At 37.9% G+C, this 22,223-nt stretch overlaps 2 protein-coding genes and 1 long non-coding RNA gene across 5 annotated transcripts; 1 reads left to right on the top strand and 2 right to left on the bottom strand.

Moving 5' to 3' along the window:
• Positions 1-219: 219 nt before the first annotated feature.
• LOC122567720 (myosin-VIIa) lies at positions 220-14,543 on the bottom strand. Of its 3 annotated transcripts, none has more exons than XM_043726609.1 (21): positions 13,891-14,543; positions 11,721-11,767; positions 9,228-9,341; positions 8,912-9,058; positions 8,611-8,795; positions 8,372-8,493; positions 8,033-8,289; positions 7,800-7,965; positions 7,592-7,722; positions 4,311-7,463; positions 3,953-4,197; positions 3,524-3,884; positions 3,299-3,417; positions 2,820-3,216; positions 2,563-2,745; positions 2,261-2,462; positions 2,052-2,180; positions 1,845-1,941; positions 1,653-1,750; positions 1,374-1,543; positions 220-1,290 (listed from the first exon to the last, which is right to left on the bottom strand). In XM_043726609.1, the coding sequence occupies exons 2-21, from the start codon at positions 11,736-11,738 to the stop codon at positions 1,084-1,086; spliced, it is 6,501 nt and encodes a 2,166-aa protein (XP_043582544.1). In that variant the 5' UTR covers positions 11,739-11,767; positions 13,891-14,543; the 3' UTR covers positions 220-1,083. The 3 variants fall into 3 exon arrangements, with proteins under 3 accessions (XP_043582544.1, XP_043582545.1, XP_043582546.1); XM_043726610.1 differs by having other exon boundaries at positions 14,229-14,543; XM_043726611.1 differs by lacking the exons at positions 7,800-7,965; positions 8,033-8,289; positions 8,372-8,493; ... (3 more) ...; positions 11,721-11,767; positions 13,891-14,543 and having other exon boundaries at positions 7,603-7,721.
• A 120-nt stretch (positions 14,544-14,663) lies between these two features.
• LOC122567735 (WD repeat and FYVE domain-containing protein 2) lies at positions 14,664-18,896 on the bottom strand. Its single transcript, XM_043726660.1, has 7 exons — positions 18,458-18,896; positions 18,193-18,334; positions 17,912-18,117; positions 17,562-17,801; positions 17,337-17,475; positions 17,005-17,204; positions 14,664-16,918 (listed from the first exon to the last, which is right to left on the bottom strand). The coding sequence occupies exons 1-7, from the start codon at positions 18,616-18,618 to the stop codon at positions 16,780-16,782; spliced, it is 1,227 nt and encodes a 408-aa protein (XP_043582595.1). The 5' UTR covers positions 18,619-18,896; the 3' UTR covers positions 14,664-16,779.
• Positions 18,897-19,827: 931 nt separating this feature from the next.
• Positions 19,828-21,885, top strand: LOC122567325. Its single transcript, XR_006316753.1, has 3 exons — positions 19,828-20,069; positions 20,318-21,450; positions 21,826-21,885. It is a non-coding gene; the product is annotated as an uncharacterized LOC122567325 (long non-coding RNA).
• Positions 21,886-22,223: the final 338 nt, after the last annotated feature.

Genomic DNA, 22,223 nt, shown 5'->3' with positions numbered 1-22,223 from the left:
TAAAAATTATTAGCTAGAAGCAATTTGTTTTTTGACTCCTCGACTTGGTCGAAGCGATACAGGCTCTTTTCTAGATACCATCGAATATAATTATCTGCAGCAGGAAGCGAGATAAAATCGCTTTGAGAATTGTCTTCCTGAAGAGATCCATTGTAAAAGAGGAATGTCGGTATACATGTATACCATGGGAATTTACCCACGATTAAAATTTGCACCAAGTACCTGAAGAATACGATTATCTTTATTCACAGTAATAAATTGCGAGTTAATAATAATTACATCCTTATACGTATCAGTGGACGGATAATCATTGAGTAATCATTACAATTCATTACATTGGAAAACTATTTTAAGTTACGTTCAAGCGTTACATTAAGTTAAGTTGCCAATTTTTCAATAACTTTTCGCAGACGTGGAACTCTTTTGGATCATATCCCAATTTGTCAAACTACGTTTGAACCTGAAGTTCTTTCATTGTATTTCTCTCTCACATACACACGCACACTTTCTTTCTCTCACTTACGAATTAAAACAATATTTTACAAAACTATATGAGAATCTTATTTGTAAATAAATCATATACAATCTTTTAAACTAATTACTTGTGTACACGTGCACTATGATTCCCTTTACGTTCTCAGTCGTTACAACAATTGAACGACAATGGATATAAGAATATAGAGTATATATATATATACATATACACGTACATATGTATGTGTAATATATATATATTGGATATATATATAATAAAAAATGTATAAAGAGAACACATGTATGAAACATTTGTTATTGTATGAAGTTTGCTATTGTGCTTATCAATATTCTTTGTGTAAAAAATTGTATTCTTCGCGAATGTCTATAGTTACAGAAATCATTGTTATATCGAAAAGGATTGCTATTTAAATAAATCTTCTATAAACAACATAGACCGGATCCGTGTCGATCGTTTTTAATCACAATCGTTAAATTACCTGGTATTTCTTCTTTTTTTATATTTCACTTTACTGACTCTCTCATTTCGCGTATACTTAATTTTACGAATAGCGACCACAAAGCGACACGAGTCGAGTAGGATCGCTTTTACTTTATCCGTATCGTGCGTTGTTTATTCATATTTGTGAGCATTAATGAAATATATGAAGTTAATAGATCATCCATTTTGTATCCGAGTGAAGTTTCGCACAATAATTTCGAACCTCTGACTAAATTTCCAATCGTCATATGAAAATAGGTATTACCCGACGACCAATTTGAGATTCTTGTAAATGGATGCGTTACTAGTATATCCTACGAATACAAATGTTCACAGGTAACATTTTTAGGTATAACTTCTAAACAATTATAGATAAGACAAATATGTGTTCACTTACTTTCGTTTGTGGATGTATAAGACTTACACCATGCTTATTTATAGCGATTAACAATAATTCTGGATAATTTGGTTCTGTGCTTTGTTTGACTTCGAAAAAGGCTGAACCAAAGGTTGGCCATCGATAAACTATTTTCAAAAACGTTATTTTGGCATCTTCTGGACTCATACCTACGGAGAAATGTATTTATCTATTTGCTTTGCAATTGCATGCAACATATAGAGAAAAAGTAAATAAGTATTGACTGTGCGCTCAAACACGATTGAAACAATATCTTACCAGCATCCTGATTGTACGCTGCTATTGTTGATCTCTTCCAATCGTTAGAACTTTGTACCTTTACTAAATCTCCAGGTATAAGTTCTCTTAACATTTGCCTAGGGAAAATCTTACGTTACTACGTTGTTCTTCTAAATATAAGCTTGTACGTAACTACGTGCTACAACAGATTATAACGTGTATTCCACTTACGGAATAGCTTGAAGTTCCTGCTTGCTTTCACCAAAACGAACTCTGTACACTAGTGCTGCTAATCTGGATGCTTCTTCCTTGGTACATTTATGGTAACCTATAAGGAGAGATACATACGTAAAGATTATAATTGTGTAAAATGATCAAGCCGGGTAATAATTTACGATACGACAAAATGCTTTAAAAGTGTTGGAACGCAACTTTTACCTCTTAATAATTTAGGAAGCTCCTGGTGAAAGTGGAAAATGAGGTCTGCGTTCCTATCTTTACCGGGAACAGTGTTGGTCCACAATTTCTTCATGAAAAATACTTGATACGTAAATTGAGGTGATACACCTGAGCAAAATATATGAAAATCTTATTACGTTTCTTTGTGTTGTATTTATAATTAGCAAAAAATTATAACGAATATGTACCATCGCGAGAGGGTCGAGCTTTTCTTATCCAATCCGTCAAATGTCGTACAAAGTCGAAGAAGAAATCCCCTTCTGGAACCGAGATGACTTTATCGGCAATCTTCACAAACAGACTGAATCCTTCTGCAGAGCGTAAGTTCAGTCTTTGCGCTATATTTTGACAAAAATCTTTAGCTCTCGTTGACGAATCCACTTCAAACGCCTATGTATAGAAATAAATTGGAGAATGATCGCCGCAAGTTCGATAATTGTTCTTGAAATGGATAAAATTGAGATAAAATAGTCACTTAAAGCATACGCACTTCGTCCGTGTCATCAGGAAAGTAAACTTTGTGAAATATTTGTGTCGTTTTGTGCTGTATAGCTTCTACTTCCACTTGGTGTGGAGGATACTTTCGTTGACCGTTACGTAAGGTTTTTTGTAGCCTTTGCAAAGAATCCTGAGATATGGGATGCCGTCTCGTGCGTAAAAACAAAGTCAATTCCTGGCAAAGAACAGAAATACATGTAAATTGAACGAACACATCCACGAATATATCATGCAGACGCGATATTTTACTTTTAAAAGACTTTGGCTGCAAGTGAAGAGACCGGTGGCAAGCCACATCAATTCCCAACCACGTTCTTCGCTCAGTCTATTTCGATTATCGGTTAGTTGTTTCATGATTTGACAATAAATTTCGTCTCGAAGAATTTCGTTTTTCAATGGTCCGTCAAAAATAAGATCCGTATACTCGTTGCCGATACGCGGTCTTTTCGTTGGCAAATCACCCATGTATTTCAAAATCGCGTTAAAAGCGAAACACGCTTCCTCGGCTAATTCTTCTTTCGATATCAATTTCTTTAAGAGAGGTTGTTTAATAGGATCTCTGGAATGATGCCACAATTCATCGGTGTGTCCGCGTCGCGCTGTTGTTAGGGTCAACGCCTTTGACATAGTCCTCTTTGGCGGTGTTCTGTAACGAGCGTGAAACATCTCTCTATTATAATTCATAACGTGAAAGATTCGTTACGTGTTTACGGACAAGCGTCATTTACCGAAAGTGATCAATAGCGTATTCTAAAAGGGTATGAGGTTTGTCACGGGATTCTACTCCGTTTACTTGCTGTGGATATAATTTGCGGCCATTTTCCGTTCCTTCGATGCTGAATAGAGACTGAAAGAGGGATCGATTAACGAGATTCGTTGAATTTATATAAAAGAAAGAATAGATAAAGAGAAAAACAAAGAGGTCGTGCGGAAAAGACACGCGTTAGCCTTACTAAAATATCGTTTGGTGGTTTCGTTAGCGAGGGCAAAACGTATACTGTCTCGGCTGGAAAATCGCCTTTTTCTCCGGTTCTTTCGCAAGTGCCGATGCACCATCCCGAATTAAGGACAGTTTCACCGGTACTCTCGTCCTCCAGAATAATAAGATCCCCCTTTTGAAAGGTCAAGAACGACGAACCTTCGCCTGGTGCTTTGTAATCTTGCAAAGCGATAACATATTTGCTACGTTTCTTCAAACCTTCTAAAAAGTATACCACCAAATCGCGAATGTCTTCGGCGTTAGGGCTTTGAAAAGTGAATTCCTCTCCTCGCACCGTTGACAAGTTGAACGTTTGCGTGAACATTTTATTCGTTCTGAAAATTACGGTAGAATCGAGAGATAAAATAAGAGTGGGAAAGAGACGATTGTAAAGGGTACGTACTTCTGACTAGACACGGTGGTGATTTCGGGAAACGACAATTCGAGAAGTACTTGTTCTTGATCGTCTACGACGTACACTCCGGTCCAATTCACGGCTATGATAACGTCGTTCTTCGGCAGATTCGGCCCGGAATTTCTGTACGCTTCGTAGAAGCGAGAAAAGAGTAATGGCCACTTGAACTTTGCATAACCGACGATATCCTCTTTAACCCGCAAAGCAGGTACCTTTTCCTTTAAATAATAACTCTGCAAGAAGAAAAATCGTTTCGTTGTCGTCGATAGAAGAAACGTATACGGTGAAAGGAAATGTGAGAGTTGAAATATGTTTGAATCAATTATCATAATGTAAGTACGGTCACCTTTTTATACGCCTGTAGAACCAGATGTCCCCATCTGTCGATCGCTTTGTCGATACCGGTCAGGCAATAGTCCGGTATGTAATTAGGCAAAAGGGTGTAAAGTCTGTCGACGTTCATGTCGGTGTGATATTCGATGTAATATTGTTGGGCGGCGATCATCGCTAAATCTTCTTCTTTATCGCAACGATATTCGCCGAATTTTACTCCCCTAACCACCTGTTGATAAATTAAATTGGTAGCGACTTGATCTTCGGTCGGTTCGTGCCAAGGCGCGAATATCTCCTTTCTGAAGAACAATCTCCACGGAGCATTCCGTTCTTGAGCACCTTGTTCCTTGGCGTATTGCTCGCACTGCGAGATGGCATCCATCACGTGGTCACCGCCGCTGCCGAGCGACGAGACTTTATCAAACAACGCGATATAAAGAGAAAATCCGAACTGGTCGCGCAACGATATCTTATCGGAGAGCTGGTTACACAATTCTCTGGCGGTGGTGGCGGAATCAGCGAGCAGCGTTTTAGTGTTACCGTCCATAAACGTGATCGGCAACATAATTGGTTTTTTGGATTTGGTTGCTTGAAGCTCCAACCAGCTTGGCGGTTGGTTTCGCGTACCGTTGTTGAACGTTCTCTTGAGCCGATCCTCGCAGTACGGCGCATATCCGGGTGGTCCCTCCCTGATGAATGCTCGCAAGTAATTGACGAATTTTTCGGATGGAGCGAAACATCCGACGCAGAGCGATAGTAAGATCCAACCGCGAGCGTGCGACGACTTGGATGGGTTGTTGGTCAGTTGTTTGCATATTTGACAGTATATTTCGTCTCTTAATTCCGCGCGCAATATTCCATGGCCGATAATGAAATGAAGTTTCTCGAGGTTCGAGGTAGGTCTCGCTTCCAGCCAGGATTGATAACTATCCGCTGTGTATTCGTCCTCTTGTAGTTTCCGCCTGACATCCTCGCCCAATTTGTTTTTTCGTTTCAGCGTTAACGAGACCAACTTATGTCTTATCGATCGTGGTTTTTGTCTGAGAAACGTTTCCGGATCGACGCCCATCATTTGCGCCTCTTGGAACTCTTTGCTTCGTATAAAATTACGGCCAAGAGTCGCTGTGACTTTCGACATGACCGAGGTCGTATCTCTGTCCATCGTGTGAAATCTAGGCTCGGGTAAGTCTCCGGTGAAACGAAGTATCGTGATCCACAGTGCTTGGGCAGCCAGCTGATCTCCTTGCGTGTGCAAAGGCAGCAACGGGTGTTTCAGAGGCTTCCTCGAATACTGATGCGTAATATTCCCTTGAAAGTAAGTTGCCGCGAATTTTTGAAACTTGAATTCCGATAAATCTTCCTCGTCCTCCGATGCTGTTTGAACGGGGCTAATGATCTCCTGTTGGTCTGCCTTTGGCGCAGGTAGATCATTGAACACAGAGGTTTCCCTAGCAGGCGTTGGAGCCTCACTGCTCGAATCCGGTAGAAAATCAAACATCGCCTCGACCAATTTACTATCGTCGACCGGTTCGTCTTGTTTTTTGGCTGCATCGTTTATTAGATTCTTCTTAATCTCCATTCTGCGCCGGTCTTCCAGTTCCATCTCTATCTCTTTTCTTTCCAGTTCTTGCATTCGTTCTCTATAGTTCTGCTCGGCAATTTCTTTCGCCCGTTTATTCCCTTGGTCCTTCAACTCCCGCTCTTCTTTCTTCCGAAGCCTCAACGCTTCGACGTGCAACCGATACTCATATTTGATCTTTTTGTAGCGTCTTTGCGCGATCAATCTTCGAACGTGAGCTTGTATCTTCACGATCGCCCACAATTTCTTTTGGTACATTTTCCGTACCAGGTAGCCTCTGGCTCGGGCTTGAAGAGCGACTATGTGTCCCCTGAGATGCCTGAATCTGTGCGATAACACTCGCGATCTGATCAGCGCTTGAAGTCGCATGTAACCGATACGCATACGTTTGTATCGTTGCCGTTGCGCGTAGCCCCTCCAGTACTTTTCCACGACAGTCGCGGCTGCTCTCATGCGAAGGAATCTTCTTCTGTAAACCCAGCCACGTATATTGCGTTGTAGGATTAGAATCTTTCGCGTTAAAACGCGATCGCGTTCCTGCTCCAAGAACAAGTCGTGAGCGTCTTTGAGAAACACTTTTGTATGCCCGAGTTGATAATCAGATCTTCCCAATACTATGTGACAGATTTTGGATGTAACCGCGTGGCAGTCGACCTTATGCGCCGGAGGTATACCCGGAATGAGAAACCGATATCTCTCCACGAACTCCGGGAAGGAATGTCTGATCGGATAGCCAGCTCTACGAATTCGAATCGTTTCCATCATGCCGGAGTATCTCAATTGTCGACAACAAAGTCCTCTGTCGAACATCATCGGTTTCTTGTACTCGTTTGGTTTGATACATCTGATGAAGAAAGGTTGGCAACTGCACAATGTTTTCATCAGAGAGTCCAAGGATTTCTTGAACTGAGTGGACAGAGTAGGTGCTCGTTTCCTAGTCTCTGATCCCATACCGATGTCCTCGGCGAAACAGGCCTGCAAAAATTTATTCGACGATATGTGAATCAGCTGCAATAAATCGGCGCTAAACGTGTCCCTGTTCTTCTCGAGGAAGCTTCTGGTATCGTAGAACACGACACCGGCGAAGTGATTAAGGCCGAACGACGTATTGATGTCTGATTTTGGTTTTAAATAATTCCGATGACTGCCATGCGTTTTGTGTATCTTAGCTAACATGGTCTGGTCCGTACCCTTCGGAAACTTTGATTCTTCGTCTATCAAGGCCATGATGTTCAACTGCTTGATAGCTATCAAATCGAGCGCATCCTGATTGTCGACGAACTCGATATGCTGCCAGTTGATACCTTCGTGATTGTATTCTTCTTGTTCCAGCTTAAAGATATGTTGCACGAAGAATTGTTGCAGATTTTCATTGGCATAGTTGATGCAAAACTGCTCGAAGCTATTATGACTGAAATTTTCAAAGCCGAATATATCCAATACACCTATGGCGCTTCTGGACATGTTCTTGGGCCTATAGATCGCTTCGTTTATCTTTTTCACGATATGTACGAACAATCGTCCGTATATTCCCTTGACGAACGCGTCTCTGATATCCACCGATTGGTCCCTGGACAACGTAGACACCTGCGTGCACACGTTACAATTCGGCTCAACAAGAGGAAGGTATTTTCTACTGTAATTGTCGCAGTGTGACACTTCGTATTTATCGTCCCGTCTGTATAGGAACGTAACGCGAATTATTCCTTACTTACAACAGTCTCACCGTGAGCGAATATCGTTTTTCGAGTTAGAGCGTCTATCAAAGATTGAACGGGTACGCCCAGTAAGTGCGCTACCCTCTGCACATTTGTCTGTTCCGGAATTTCAGTAGCGTCCAAATTATCTAAAAAGTAGATCGTACGTATTTAAATTATGAAGACAAGCGAAACGCTTTAACGTTACACGAATTACGCTGCTTACCTACGACGGTGGCTCTGTATTTGACGTTTCCCATGTGCAATAGGGCAGCCAACAGCTTAAGTATCTCCCATATTTCCATGTCGGAAAACAGCAAAACTTTCATGGCTGATCTAATGTCGGCAAACTCCGCGGCATCGTCCCGCCCCTCGCACGTGATACTACCACCCTGAGAAGAAAATCCTTCGATTCTAGACATTCGATATTATAACGTTTGAACGAAATCGAAACATTACCCCCGTTAGATACTTGTACGAAGAGGCATCTTCCAGTTCCAGTTTCAATTTCTCTTCTTTCGAAAGACCAGCCAGCATACAATAGAATACATGATAATTTCTCTCGTCCAGGCTTTGCGAGACTATTCGCGATTTCTCCAAAAGATATTGCTCGATTTTTGCTCCTTCTATCACCCCTTGCTCGTTGAAATGAATGTCGATGTATTTTCCAAAGCGAGACGAATTGTCGTTTCGTACCGTCTTGGCATTGCCGAACGCTATGAACGCGAAACCATAGATAAGGTGAATAACGTCTGTGTCTTTGTCTATCGCGACGCGACGATCGAGAGAGCCGTTTACCTTCCAAGATGGGATTTGCTTCCAAAATTTGCTGTTCGATCCAAGAATGCTTGCCACTAATCGCTGCCAAATATTGTAAAATTAGTTTTGTACTTTCCGTTTTGCCGGCTCCGCTTTCCCCGCTAAGACACAAACATTCGTGCATTTGACAAATCATGTCTAAATAGAAAAATATAGAAGAAGAGAAGAGAGCCGTTCGAAATATTTCACGGAAGAAGAAATAAAGCGATGCTTGATACCTGATCACTATGCACTGATCTTGACCGTATCGATTCATATGCGCGTAACTATTGTCTCCGATGGCAAATATGTGTGGCGGCAGCTCTCCGATTTTACGATCCTTGTACAGTTTGATTTGTTCAGCGGTATAAATCGGTAATATTTGATACGGATTCACGGCGACTAGAATGGAACCCGTATAGGTCTGCGCAAAAACGATAACTTAAATGAAATTACGGCCGCTTTAGGCCGTAAAACCAGGTTTACGTAAAAGCGATAGACCTTCGAGAGACTATCGCCTACTAAAACTCGTTTACGTACATATATGAGATTCTCGTTGTAACGAATTAACAAATTCCTTAGAATACCAGCTTCATGGAGGTCTCCTAAGCTGATCATGTCTTCTACACCTTGCACAGAAGTGGCATGCATCGCCTTTATTCGCCTTTCCGGAGTCAGCCATTGTTCCTGGAAATTCCCGAATGATTTCATTGGCGAGACGAGTTCAAACACTTTCTCAACATCGATATCGTACTTATAATTTGCCGATAGGCAAGAGAAACGAGCAACAATTTTTCGACGCCACGTCGAGTCGAGTCGAGAAATTTGGTGAATGCGGAAAGTAGGTAACGATTACCTTGTTATCGTCGTCTTTCACTTGAATGCGTCTGCCTTCCGCGGAAATTACTCGTGCTCCGATCGCAACGTCAAATTCTCTTCCTGAGATTGGTTCGATCCATATGTAATCTCCCTGCAACGTAATTTCGTTCACCGGTAATTTCCTTCTTTTGTTTCGGACATGCCGCGGGAATATCGACGCTTACGAGCACACGTTCTAACAACAACCGATAAAATTGCTCGCGTCTTAACATTCAAACGTCGATAGACGCGCGTCTTCTTCTTTTCCTTTTTCTTGTTTTCTTTCTTCTCGCTTTATACAATTAATCCGCGCTCATGTTCGCGATCGCGAGGGATCGAGTTTCGAAAACGTCACGCGCGACGCATCTGTCGCCGCGAATTCTACGAATATAGCCGTGTACAATCGTATATATAGCAAGTATAATGTAAAAGAAGCGGCTGCTACAGATGAAAATCGTGCGTCTCCTTTTTTGATGGACACTCGAAAGTAGCCACCATAATCCGTACACCACAGCCACTATGCTCAGCCAACGAATCGATTCGATCGAGTAGCGTACGCACGTACTATGTGCAATTTCTCGTTTCTTTAGAACTCGATAGATTTTTCCTCGCTCCCTTCTTCCGCTGGCTCGCATATAATAAGATTCCGATAATATAATTAGGCGAGTAAACGCGTATCGTTCCGGCTTCCAGCGACGCAATTTTACGCATAGTTCGATACGATGCGATCGATCGCACTTCGAGCTTTCGTCTTGAACGCTTCGGCGCTTCAGCGAACGACGAAGTTTTCGCGAGTCACGCGACGTTGATTCCGTGCAGGCGAATTCATCGAGCGTGTCGTCGGCCGAAAAAGCTTTTTTCGGTCCTTTCTTTTGGTTCGCGCTCCTACGCATAAACCGTCGCCAACGATCGCATAAATATCGATAATCGAGATGGACGGTGGTTGCGCACGTGCACCAAATTTTTACAAGGCTCGCGCGGCGCTTCCACGGTTTCGCGTATAATCGTTTACATCGTTGGTTCGTGGCTACCCTCCGCGCGCATCCATGCATCCGTTTTGGTGCGTTTGTACGATCGTCGCGCAGTTATTCTCAAATCGCGGCTTCCTCTAATATCGCGAGAACATTCATTTCTTGCGAGGTATCTGCCAGAGCGAAAAGTCGGAATCGGTATATTTTCTCTTAGAAGCAATCCGATCGATCGACGTCGTTCGAACGATGGAAACGAAAACCGTGTTCGTTCCAACCGAAAGGTAATTTGAGAACCTCTAAGTTAGCCTACGCTTTACGGATACGACTATACGAACGCACAGACTGTGCCTGATATTCGTATACGTTCCGATTGTTCACCTCACCGGAACCACATCGGAAGAGCTCGTCCGCTCGTTACCACGAAGCCAGTCTCCGTTCAATTTGGCTTTGCCAGTCGGTTTTACTTTCGGCCGGCTGAGTCTATGAAAAAGCCTGACTTGCGTTCTTTCCGTCTCGTACTCTCGCGTGAACAATTCGCAGTCGCGTATCTCTCTGACGGTATCCGAACATGGATTCTCCTTCGAGGTTAGGATCGAATGACACGGGAAATTCGAAAAAGGTTCGTTCGTTCGCGGGTCGCTTGCCGTGGTAGAAGATGAGCCTGTATAACGTGATAGTATATGGACGCGTGCGCGTCCGCCACAGGGAAGGAATGGAATTACGATCGAGGGTACAAACGCGTGTCCGGCAAAACGATTCGCGTCCCGTTATACGACGGCTGGTTTGCTCGCGTGAAATGCTAAGCCGCTGTTCAGGGCATACGCCAAGTGACGAAGGACCGTTAACTATGCCTAATTAACCGACTATTCGTCTCATCCCACGTTGCGGTTGTATCGACTGGGCATCGTCGACGGTGCAGCGACATCGACTTTTTTCTCCAACCGATCAGATCCGAACGCGGCCTCTGTTCTTTGCGAACAAGAGATTATCCACGGCAACGAACGTGACGGAAAGACGCGGAAAGCGATCTCGTTTCAAGCACGTATTCCTCTTTTCCAGATATACCTACGTATCGCGCTCGAGCGAACCTTTTCGCGAATTACAAGGAACCATAGATCCGCTTTTTATTCGCGATCGTTGAATATCGCTAAACGAACGGCTAAATTTTGTATCTCCGGTTCCTAAGGCTCTCCGTTGATCTGCCGGCAATCAAACCAACGAGTAGCACACAGATTTGCTTCGAGAGTTACTTGGACGTGTTCGCGCCGCGCATGATTTTTCATGCGAGAAAAGAATCTGAAGATGGTGGTCGATCTCCGTCATTTTCACTTGTCACAGATTCCTACTGACCGTCTTCGAAGAACGCGATGAAGAAAGCGGTAACATTACGTGCGAACGCTGGATCATCGTAGGTTTTTCGCATTCTTCGGTGTTGCGTGTTTGACACACTGATTTACTACTAATCATCCAGGACAAAGAAGAAGATGCGCGAAATGAAAACCTATTACGATGATACTTACCCGCGTGACGATGACCATCTCTCAAATCGTCGTTGTCGGCACTCCGCCTGAAAGAAAACAAAACTTTCTTCTTTCTCTCGTTCTCTCTTCTTTTATGTGCTCATTTTTTCCTTCAATTTTTCTTTCTTTTCTTTTCTTTTTTGCTGTGCTGGTGCAGTCGTGCAGCGAAACGAAAAGGGAAGCATCTCGCATAGATATTAGCGGATAGATAACATCATTGATAATAAGACGGGCGAGCAAACATCAGCAAAAAAAAGTATGAAATTCCGAGAACTGAATTGGACGAACGAACGAAAAGAATGGCTACTGCGCCGGACTGACTCTACGTGCTGATAATCAAATCGAAGTCCCTTATGCGAATCTATACGGAGAAAAATCGTTCCAGCGTGCGATGATGATGTCCGGCTGATCACCGTTACAGTGGAAGCAGCACAAGCATAAACCTGTTCGCAAAAGTGGGTTAGGCAGTTTCTGCTGCTACCACTCAGCCGTACACCTTTCGAGAACATCCATCGAGGATTCTTACCATGAGATCGATCTCCCTTCTCTTACCGAGTAACTCCGTCGATTTGCAGCTCTTGTTCACAACGATACGACTTACCAAAGAAAATTAATCAAGAACGAGTCGACTCGAATGGAATCGCGTTAGACTCTTATGAAGCCGTATCGAGCGTCAGATTAAACCGAAGAGAGTTGAACCTTATAAGTTATAAACTCGAAGAAAGCTCGATCGAATGCAAAGAAATTGCAATTTACGCGTCACTAGCATCGATTTCGTTCGTCAAAAGACGACACGGATGAATTTGCTTCTATTATGCTCGCACGAATAACTCTCGGGTCGACGAACCGTTCGGTATTCTTTACTTTTTCGTATTTCTTTCTTTTCCTCTCTTCTCTCATTACGACGAATCATCGACGTCCGACTCGTTTTAGAAATCGAGGAAAGTCCAAATATTTCGTGTAACGCCGTGTTAAATTAAGAATGCGACAAAATACACCGCGACCTGATAAGTAGGGAAAAAGATCCGGAAAGCGATATATACCCTTGAACTTGAGAGACGACACACGTGGAAAGACGTCGTAGTCGTTGACTTTGAAAATATCAGGAGAACAGAACGGAGGATGTATGCACCGCCTACGGGAGACTTTAATGGGCGATCGAACGACACGCGTTTCTACGTGGTACGTTACGAACCGCTGCGATTCGATTAAAAACCAGCGAAACTAATGCTTTCTATTCCAACACGTTACAGAACAAATAACTTTGATTCGCATTTCCTAACGACACCACTAAAATCCTACTTCCATAGTTTTTTTACTCCCTGTAATCGCACTCGTTCAAAGATTTATTTCTTACGTCACGATCGTTTTCCACGTGTGCATCTTCGTTCTATTCTAATTCTTTTTGTATTCTGCGATTGTCTTCTGATTTCATGCAATAAAACGAACGTCCACACGATCTCCGAAAACGAACAACGTTTTCCTTTATGCGTTTCTTTACACCGATTCAACACAAATTTACGTTCTTTCCCGCGAAAGAGTACACGCGAGTTTGAAACTCTGCCGATAGTGGAGAAAATGATTCGGTCCGGATTAATCAGATGTAAGTGTAGGGTACGCGATCTTTTGGTAAACATCTCAAGATTCAAGACGTGAAATATTACTTTTTTTTTATCTGAATCCAAGTCTTATCTCATTTACTTATTACATGTCGTAATTTAACACTCGTTCTGTACACTTACACGTATAGACCGTAATTACGCGGAATCGTTGGTATTCTATTTTTCTTTTGATCCCTTTAACACTGACCTTTACGTAAAAAATTCATTTACAAAGACGAATACTTGATATTCGCGTGAAGTTTGAAAAATAAATGGCGATGGTAGTTGATTTGATATTTGAGAACTCGGTAGATATCAACGTCCGTTTCAAAGGCTGTAATAACGCGGTAATAAAATTATGTATATACATATAATATCTATCGTAATCGTCTGATCTAAAGGTAAAAACGGACGCGACTCGGCAGTAACTTAAGAGTTTCGTTTCCGATCTGTGAAATATCTACCAGAACAATTTTGTCATTCCAAATTGAATATTATCTACTTGCGGAAAATGGACGTTGATTTCGTGCAAAAGATGTTTCTCAGTAAACGAATAAATTCGAACGTACCTTATGCGAGTAACGAGAAACACGACGAAATTGACTACACGATGTCGGCACACTCCATTAAGAGGCACTGCACTGCACTTCGAATACGACGTGAAGCGCGCTTTTCATGTCCGACGTGACTAGAGAAGCTCGTCGAAGCTTAGCGTTTGAAAAAACCGATGAACATGAAAAAAGTAAAGATCACGTACCGCACTATAAACTGGGACACGAAAAGCAACAGTAATTGTTTGAGAGAATAGGCCACAGCGGTGACCGGCACGTTAACTCGTCCACTCGGAGAGCTTCGGTTCGAATCGGGTGTGCCAGGTGGAAGCAACTGAAAGAGGTGGAAAAACTACCTTTGGCTAAACCACGATCGGCTTTGACTTCGGCTACGTGAAATCCCACCAATCGCCATACGTTGCCAATCACTCTATCCTGTGTTTACCGAATACTGTCTTCTCGACAGCTCTTTAATTGTTACTTTCTTTTTAAAGATCTCCGAATCTTCCTCGATACTTCCTTTATCTCGGACTCATCGTGACGTCATTTGCTACAAGGTATACCTGCTGCGTATCAGCAACCTGTTGCGTTGCTATTCCCCTCCTCGGAACGATGTTCTCTTTACCGATCGAGAAGTTCACTTCCTCCTTGCAGCTTCGGCTGTGGAATGGCGGCAAAAACGAATTAACATTCGATCGTGCAATTTGAATTCCAATCTTCTTCCCTTAGTTTCTTCGGTTGATTCATCGTTTTGAATAATACGTTAGATACATGACATAAGGACAAACGAATCGTTTACATTGAAAATATATTTTCATTTCATATGAATTTCACATGAATGATATACATACATAAAATGTAATTTCTGTAACTTTTAACATATACATTAATATGCAAAGTACTGAAAACTTCTGCAACAATAACAACATCGACGATGTTATACACGTTGCAAATTAACAGTTTCATAAAATCGTTCCTATATATAAACACGACCTTTTTTACGTAACGAGAACGACACTTTCTCTCTAACGATATATTTTTCACGAGTACTGCAATCAATTCTGTACGAAAACTATAACAATGTACCACGTTGCGTTGTTATTGATGTTGTTTATCTTAACAGCAACGACAAATTCATTACTATGTAACAATTTTGATATCGATCGCTCATAAATCACGTAGTCGATCGATGCCTTCCAATGGACGACAATGCATCACGAATACAGCAAATTATTTTCTAAGATTAAAAAGCTATTATCACTCTATGTAACGAAGCAATGATAGATCCTATAACATACATTTGGAGTATTGCTTCTTGATAAATATACATTTACATGTATGATCAACACTTCGCGCGTGGACATTGTAATAGTATTAATTATATAGCAAAGTATATTTCACGCGTAGCATATAGAAACTGATTCGAAAATATATGTTTAACTCTATATAAAATAATAATATTAAATAATTTCCTGTATGAATCCATACATGATAAAAATATACGACATAATAGTAGATCAAAGGAAAAGGCGTATTTAATGCCATACGTTTGCCCAAATTGTATTCGTACGAGTACACTGCTTGATTTTTAACGTACTTCTACAATAAATATAATTTTTTCTTCCTCAAATGCTTTTATCACTTATTACAATAGAAAAATCAATATTATGCTAATCTGATAATGAAAATTGCATCCAGGTACAAGGTATGCATCCTATTATTAAATGGAATGATTGAATAATTACAAACACAAATTTCATTAAACAAATTAAATAGTCTATAAAGAGAAGACTTGTTTCCCATTTTAATTATACATACTTGTTTGCAGAAATCGTAACATACCTATAACTTTGATCATATATTGTTTAATCAAATTTTTATTTTTCATCATTTCTGTAATAGTATGCATAAATCTAATTATTAGTATTAGTAGTAGTATTATCATTATTACATAATTAGTATATTTGCATAACCTGTACCTAGTTTAAATGTTTGGAGAATCATAATGAATGTCTAGAGACAAATCAGGTTTCGGGATAAAGCACCTCGTATAATTGCTTGTAAGAAACTATAATATAAATAATTAGGAATGCAACAAAAGAAAAAAAGAAACGACTAGGAACAACATTGACAGTCATCGACAATGTTTTAACGAATTACTATTGTTTAAATGAATACGCAGTTTAGAGCAATTCCTCAAAATTGTCAATCTGTATATTAGATTATTAATATAATTTCACACTATACATACTAATGAAAAATTTGATATAGACCAAAAAGTGTTAAAAATTTTCGACTATATATCGATCAGATGGAAATGTAATTCAGCTTAATTTTGTACTTCAAAATGTAAAATTTCTTACAACTTCACGTGATATAATGTATTTTTTAATAATCTTATTTTGCTCATTTAAAATAAAAATAATTTATTTATAGCTACTGTGTTAAACGTGTAATGAAACAGTAAGATTAGTTTTTGTAATGAATTTGATTAAAAATCCAAATCTATTAATTAGTGCTTTGGTCGTTTGTAAATATGATTGCACTAAATAAGATTAAAAAATATACTATTTTCTACCATTTGCTGAATAAGTTATGGAGTTACTTTTTCTCTGTTGGAAGAGTACTTGCAAGTATACATATATTTTTTTTTCCAGTTATATAGATATCCTATTTTGGTGTTGCAGAATATTTCACGAATCCAGGATTTTCTTATGCAAGAAGCAAATTGTAATATGTAAAAACGTAATTGTTTTTATCATCAAATAAACGGATTTTAAAATGATTTCATAGTCGTAAAAATAGGCTCTGGATATTATACTTTTACATTGAAATAAGACAGTAGTTTTTTGTTATGCCTTACGATTTGATTAATTTTGTTATTTGTAGATAAATATATCTGGAAGTTCACTGAAGAAGTGCAGAAATATCCCAAATTTTAATAAGACGATCTTGACCAATAGTTAATAATCGTCGCCTAGGAGCATCAAGATCCATTCCAACAACATTATGCTTTGCGTCATGGAACGATGCTAGAGATGTTTGGCTATATAACAGATGCATAATATCATTTAAACATCCACCTTGTTTGTCAATCTCAGTGATAAATTTAATCTCATTGTCCCTACTTACTTCGCAGCTTTAAGTTGAATATGACACTGATCGCACACTCTAACTTCAAATTCAAAACCCATTGCTGGTATTGGTATTCGTTGAGATGTACATCGTGCGCATAATGCACGACCACAATGACGGCAATGATGCTGTCTTAGACCTAATTGTCGTTGATCCATCATAGCTTTAATATTCCAAAAGAATGGTCTTCCACAAGCCTATATTTATCATAATATTTATATATATAATAAAATTTTGTTTAATGTAGGATCATAATTAGCATAAAAAACCAAACTGGTTGTAGCATTAAATTTCAGAATCAAGTTAATTATAATTTTACAACTACATACTTGGCACGTATCAGATTCTATCCAGGCTGCAGTTTCTTTTCTATTTGCAGCCATATCCCAGCATACTATTACACCATCTTCTCCTCCAGATAATAACACACGCTCTGCGCTTGCATAGCACAGTGCAGTTACTTTGTTGCTGTAAAATATGTTTAATTGCGATTGCAAAAAATGTAAACTGGAAACTAATTTGGGAAGAATTTCTTAGTAGACTGAATAGCTTACTGATGTCCTTGGAGTTCATAGGCTGTACCTTGCCGGCCTCCAATATCCCATACTATGATACTTTGATCAAAACTTCCAGAAAACAAAAGCTGTTTTTCAAAATCCCATGCTAATGTATGAATGCTTCCTGTATGTGCCTTTAAAGTAGTGATTAGTGTAACACCATTAGTATCTAATTTTAACATTGCTATTTGTCCAGAATAATCACCAACAAAGGCATGTTTTGATTGCGCGTCAAATCTGAATAAGTTAAGGAGATGTGTGTAGTTTTAAAGAGAACTTCTTTCAATGTAATATACATATCTAATAATTAAGAAATCTGTTAGAAATTATTTCTCACAAAAGGATACTGCAGAGCGGTGTACCATGCATCAGTTTGATATGATCCTAATTTTTGTCCTGTTTCTGAACAATGTAATTGAAACATCTTATCTCGACCTATACTTAAAACCCATTCGCAATTTGATGCAAATATAACACCTGTAACTCTCGCTTGATGCGCAGCATATTCACGCATGGCAGTCATTTGATTATAATCTTGCTCCAAAATGAATTCCTGAAAATAATGAAAGTGCATTGAAATAAAGAAAGAAATTGATAATTTTCCATAGAAAACTCTTTTAATACATACATTTATAGTTCCATTCTCCAAACCAACAAATAATTGTCTAGTTTGTACACAATAATGCATTGATGTTGCACCAGCAGCCATATATTGACAGACACTTGGCCAATATTGGCCAGAATCTCGTTTCAACCAAACCCTAACAGTCCTGTAAAAGACATTTCCTTAAGAACATGAATAGCTGAAGAAGACAAATTTTCGATTAATTATTGTAACGAACAATCAAGAAATTCAATTTTAATATTACAACTCGAATATAATACTCATCTACCTGTCATCGCAAACACTAATTACACCATCTTCCCGCGGTATAATGATAGCCGCATTAACATCGTCATTACATCCTTCTAATTTCGATAAAAGTATAGGTTTTCGGCTTGTGCTGAATTTATCATGATTTACTCCCGGTGCGGGCTTTATCTCTGCTGCCATTTCAATCTTTAAAATGTAATATTTGAAGCAGACTTGTCATTTGACAGTTGTCAGACTTCAATGATAATCAGAGTTTATATGCGTTATGAAGACGGAAAGTCGGATTTTTTAACAGATTGTGGAGAACCTATCGGCGCTATTCGTGTTATTCCTCGTGAATTTTTCTTTCCTTCCTTTTCGAGTTCCTCTTTATCGACTGTTACAACTTCTGTGGAAGTTTCTATTTGCGTGCATTATGTAATAGAAATGTATGCACACACGATTTATGTTAAGAATGTAAACAAAAAATGATGATCAATTGATCTCACTAACAGGACCATTATCTATAGCAGAGCTTTGTTACCAACTTCCTTTCAGACACAGCAAATCAATTATTTTTCGGATTACTTTCTTTTTATTAAATAATTATGTTACGAGGCGATAACTTTCCAATGTTTTTACAAAAATAATTTTCGAATAATTCTTTTAATAACCAGTGCTTGATTACTTAAAGTTCTTATTGATATTTATCGGCTTCTATTGTTGGTAAACGTTATTTCATAGATAAGATGCAGCCATAGACGAGGTAAATACAGAATGGACGCGACATGCAATGCTTTTTCATGTCCCATGTTTTGATGCACATTTGAATCCGTTACCATTTTTGTATCACATGCAACTGTATTAATTAATATATAGTATAGAACTTGCACAGATAAGTACTTACTGGTTTGACTAATTATTAAAATCATCGTTGCAGAAAATAATCTTAGCATGTGTTACGAAATAAAGATTTTATAATTTATACATCAATTAATAACGAAGTAAACAATGATAATAAATTATTTTCAATTAAAGAAATTTCTTTTTTTATTATAGTTTCGTTATCAATTTTCGAGGACTATTGCTAATTATTAATCATCTTTAAGAATGACATTTATTTTTAATAAAGACATTCATAAAACTTTTTCATTATCTTCCATTTATTGAAATATTTGAATTATTCAAATATGTTTATTAATAATAGTATGAATAATTATATATTATATAATTATGTTATATATAATTATAAATATATAAAAATTTTTCATCAAGAACATAATTTTATTACTGTTAATGGACATTGCCTTAAAAATATGTTTCCTATTCATTAATTTTATCAATTTGACAGTTTGAATTGATTGAATTAGCGCGCGCTTGTACACATGAAAAACGGATGCTCCTATTGACGCAATATATTGCAAAATCAAATCAGGCGTCTCTATTGGTGAAAAATATTGTAAAGTCAAATTGAGCATTTCTATTGGCCAAGAATGTTGCATCGCTCGTAATTTGAGGAGAATGCTTGGCGCGGGGTGGCATTCTCTGTTGAAATCTGTGGAGCGAGAATTTGTCGCATTAGTCCGTAATTATTAGTACTTTCATTCCAATTTTATCATTATTTCTACACTTCTATCTGCTTCATTTAAATAGTAAGTTCTTATTTAATCACTTATTAATCATCATTTGAGTAAGATTAAGTAGTTTTCCAAATCTTTTTCAGTACTTTTCTCGTTGACTGCATTTCTGACGGTTAGCGTCATTGATAACTCATATTATCGACCTTTGGAATAGAATTTGGATTCTATTATTGGTTTATTTTATTATAATTTGTTCTAACATTATAAACTATTGGTTTTGTCATACGTTTATTTGAAATTGTTGGTTTCCTTCTGTACAGATTATTGGTACGTGATCGAAAGAATGGGGATTTACGGAATAATGGACGTCACAGGTGATCAATAATCAATTCATTGATTTTTCGTGCAGATTTGGTAATGATTAAGCTATTATACCAAAGCAAATGTATGTATATGTTTATTTTCCATTTTTGTTGGATCAATGATAATCAATATTTATTACATAATTGTTACACAGCTTACGATTGATATATAATAACATTATTTTATAAATGGTTGCATAATTTTTTGAAAATGTTAAAATGAAAGAAAAAGAGGTTATAGAAATCATTTTTTAAAAATATTTCGATTATATAGATCGACATTAATAATTGCATATATTATTAATTAATTAATGTTTTCATATCAATATGTAGCAAATTATACGAATCATTTAATTGTTATTAGAAGATAATCTATCGCGAAGTTATTCTGTTTGTACATATTTGTACAAGAATATCAGTTTATTATTTTCTCGGAAGAGACTGAATAAAACTTGTCGAGACACGTACAGGATTATATGTATATACGCTCTAATCACTTCAGGCATGTTTAGTTAAAAAAATGTAATTTATTACGAGCATTGTCGAATCCTCATAAGGTGCAACGTAATATATTAGTAAAAACCATATTTCAAACTTTGATGACGAACATTCACAATTGAATTCTTCTTGTAGAGTTGGTTTTATATTTTAAAATATTAATAAATATTTGGAAATATGTTAGAAAATATCTTACAATATATAAGCAGTGTTTGAAATACTACATGTATATATAAACTTCCAGAAACTGCGATATCTCCAAAACAAACTCTCAATCGCTCCCTCTGTTTCTCCTCGCTAATACAATCTGTTTTCAGAGAATGTTTGTGTCCGCGCGCAATGCGGTCGGTGGAGTCAGTGTTTGCTGCGTAATAACATTTGTATTTTCTAGAGCACAATAGCTCTTAATAATTATAAATTTAATTACAATATTTGTACGTGAAATTAGAGTCAGTGTGTTCGCCGATTGTTAACTACGGACGCGTTAATAGCTCTTTTTTTTTCTTTTTTTATACATCATTTTAAACATTCGCTTTCGGTAGTAGAGTCGCAGGTTTCGCAAGAGGATACAATCTCTTCTGTGATTTGAGAATGTAAGTATTTCTATGTATTGTATTCTAAATTATTTTATTATTCGTATTTTGAATGAACTATTATCAATTTTTATTGAGATAATATTTTTATATTTTTACATTTTACACAATATTAAAATCGTAATATTGAAATACACAATAAAAATGTTTATTATGTTTCAAAAATGATTAAATTTTCATCATTTTTAATTTAAAAATTGTAATTTTAGCGTTCGAATTTTTATAATAATTCGAATTTAATAGAATTTCGATTTTTGTTGTTATTAAAGTTTCAAGTTTGAATAGAGTTTTATTTTTCGTTACCTTTAAACTTTTTAAATAATGAATAGTATATTTTTAAGAGTAAATTTCAATATTTTACTTGTTTTGTCTCAGGTATTTCACAACTTCTAGCTTTTCTTGTGTTTTTGGAAGGATGCAGTGGTGCTTGAAAACTAAACATGTAAGAATCTGTGCATATCGTATTCCTATTAATTTTATTCTTTGTATTTTGCTTTAATTATTATTGATTAAAAAATAAGGTCTAACCTTAAACTTTAATATCAAAATTCTACTTGTTATAATAATTAGAATTTACTAGCAATTTAACTTTTTTATTATTATTAGTTCAAAGCTTTCATAAATTGTTTCATATAATAGTTCATATGTTATTTAAAGGTTTATCATTCCTTCCTCTTCTTCGTGTTTGCTGAAAAGAACCTAGTGGTGCTTCAAAAGCCAAGAATGTAAGTAATTTTGTAACTTGTACTTAATTTTATTTCTTGTTATCTAAA

Source organism: Bombus pyrosoma, linkage group LG5, assembly GCF_014825855.1.
Source record: "Bombus pyrosoma isolate SC7728 linkage group LG5, ASM1482585v1, whole genome shotgun sequence".
Lineage (NCBI taxonomy): Eukaryota > Metazoa > Arthropoda > Insecta > Hymenoptera > Apidae > Bombus > Bombus pyrosoma.
Note: the sequence above shows the minus strand (reverse complement) of the source record. Positions and strands in the feature narration are given on the sequence as shown.

What these genes read in the sequence shown, in the direction of transcription:
- LOC122567720 (XM_043726609.1), bottom strand. An exon ending in CGTACAAGTATCTAACGGGG is followed by an intron (nt 7,966 to 8,032) that starts GTAATGTTTCGA and finishes TTTTCTTCTCAG; the next exon opens with GGTGGTAGTATCACGTGCGA. An exon ending in ACCACCGTGTCTAGTCAGAA is followed by an intron (nt 3,885 to 3,952) that starts GTACGTACCCTT and finishes CGTAATTTTCAG; the next exon opens with AACGAATAAAATGTTCACGC.
- LOC122567735 (XM_043726660.1), bottom strand. Translation starts at nt 18,618, where the DNA reads ATGGCAGCAGAGATAAAGCCCGCACCGGGAGTAAATCATGATAAATTC. An exon ending in TGGAGAATGGAACTATAAAT is followed by an intron (nt 18,118 to 18,192) that starts GTATGTATTAAA and finishes CATTATTTTCAG; the next exon opens with GAATTCATTTTGGAGCAAGA. An exon ending in ATTCAACTTAAAGCTGCGAA is followed by an intron (nt 16,919 to 17,004) that starts GTAAGTAGGGAC and finishes TCTGTTATATAG; the next exon opens with CCAAACATCTCTAGCATCGT.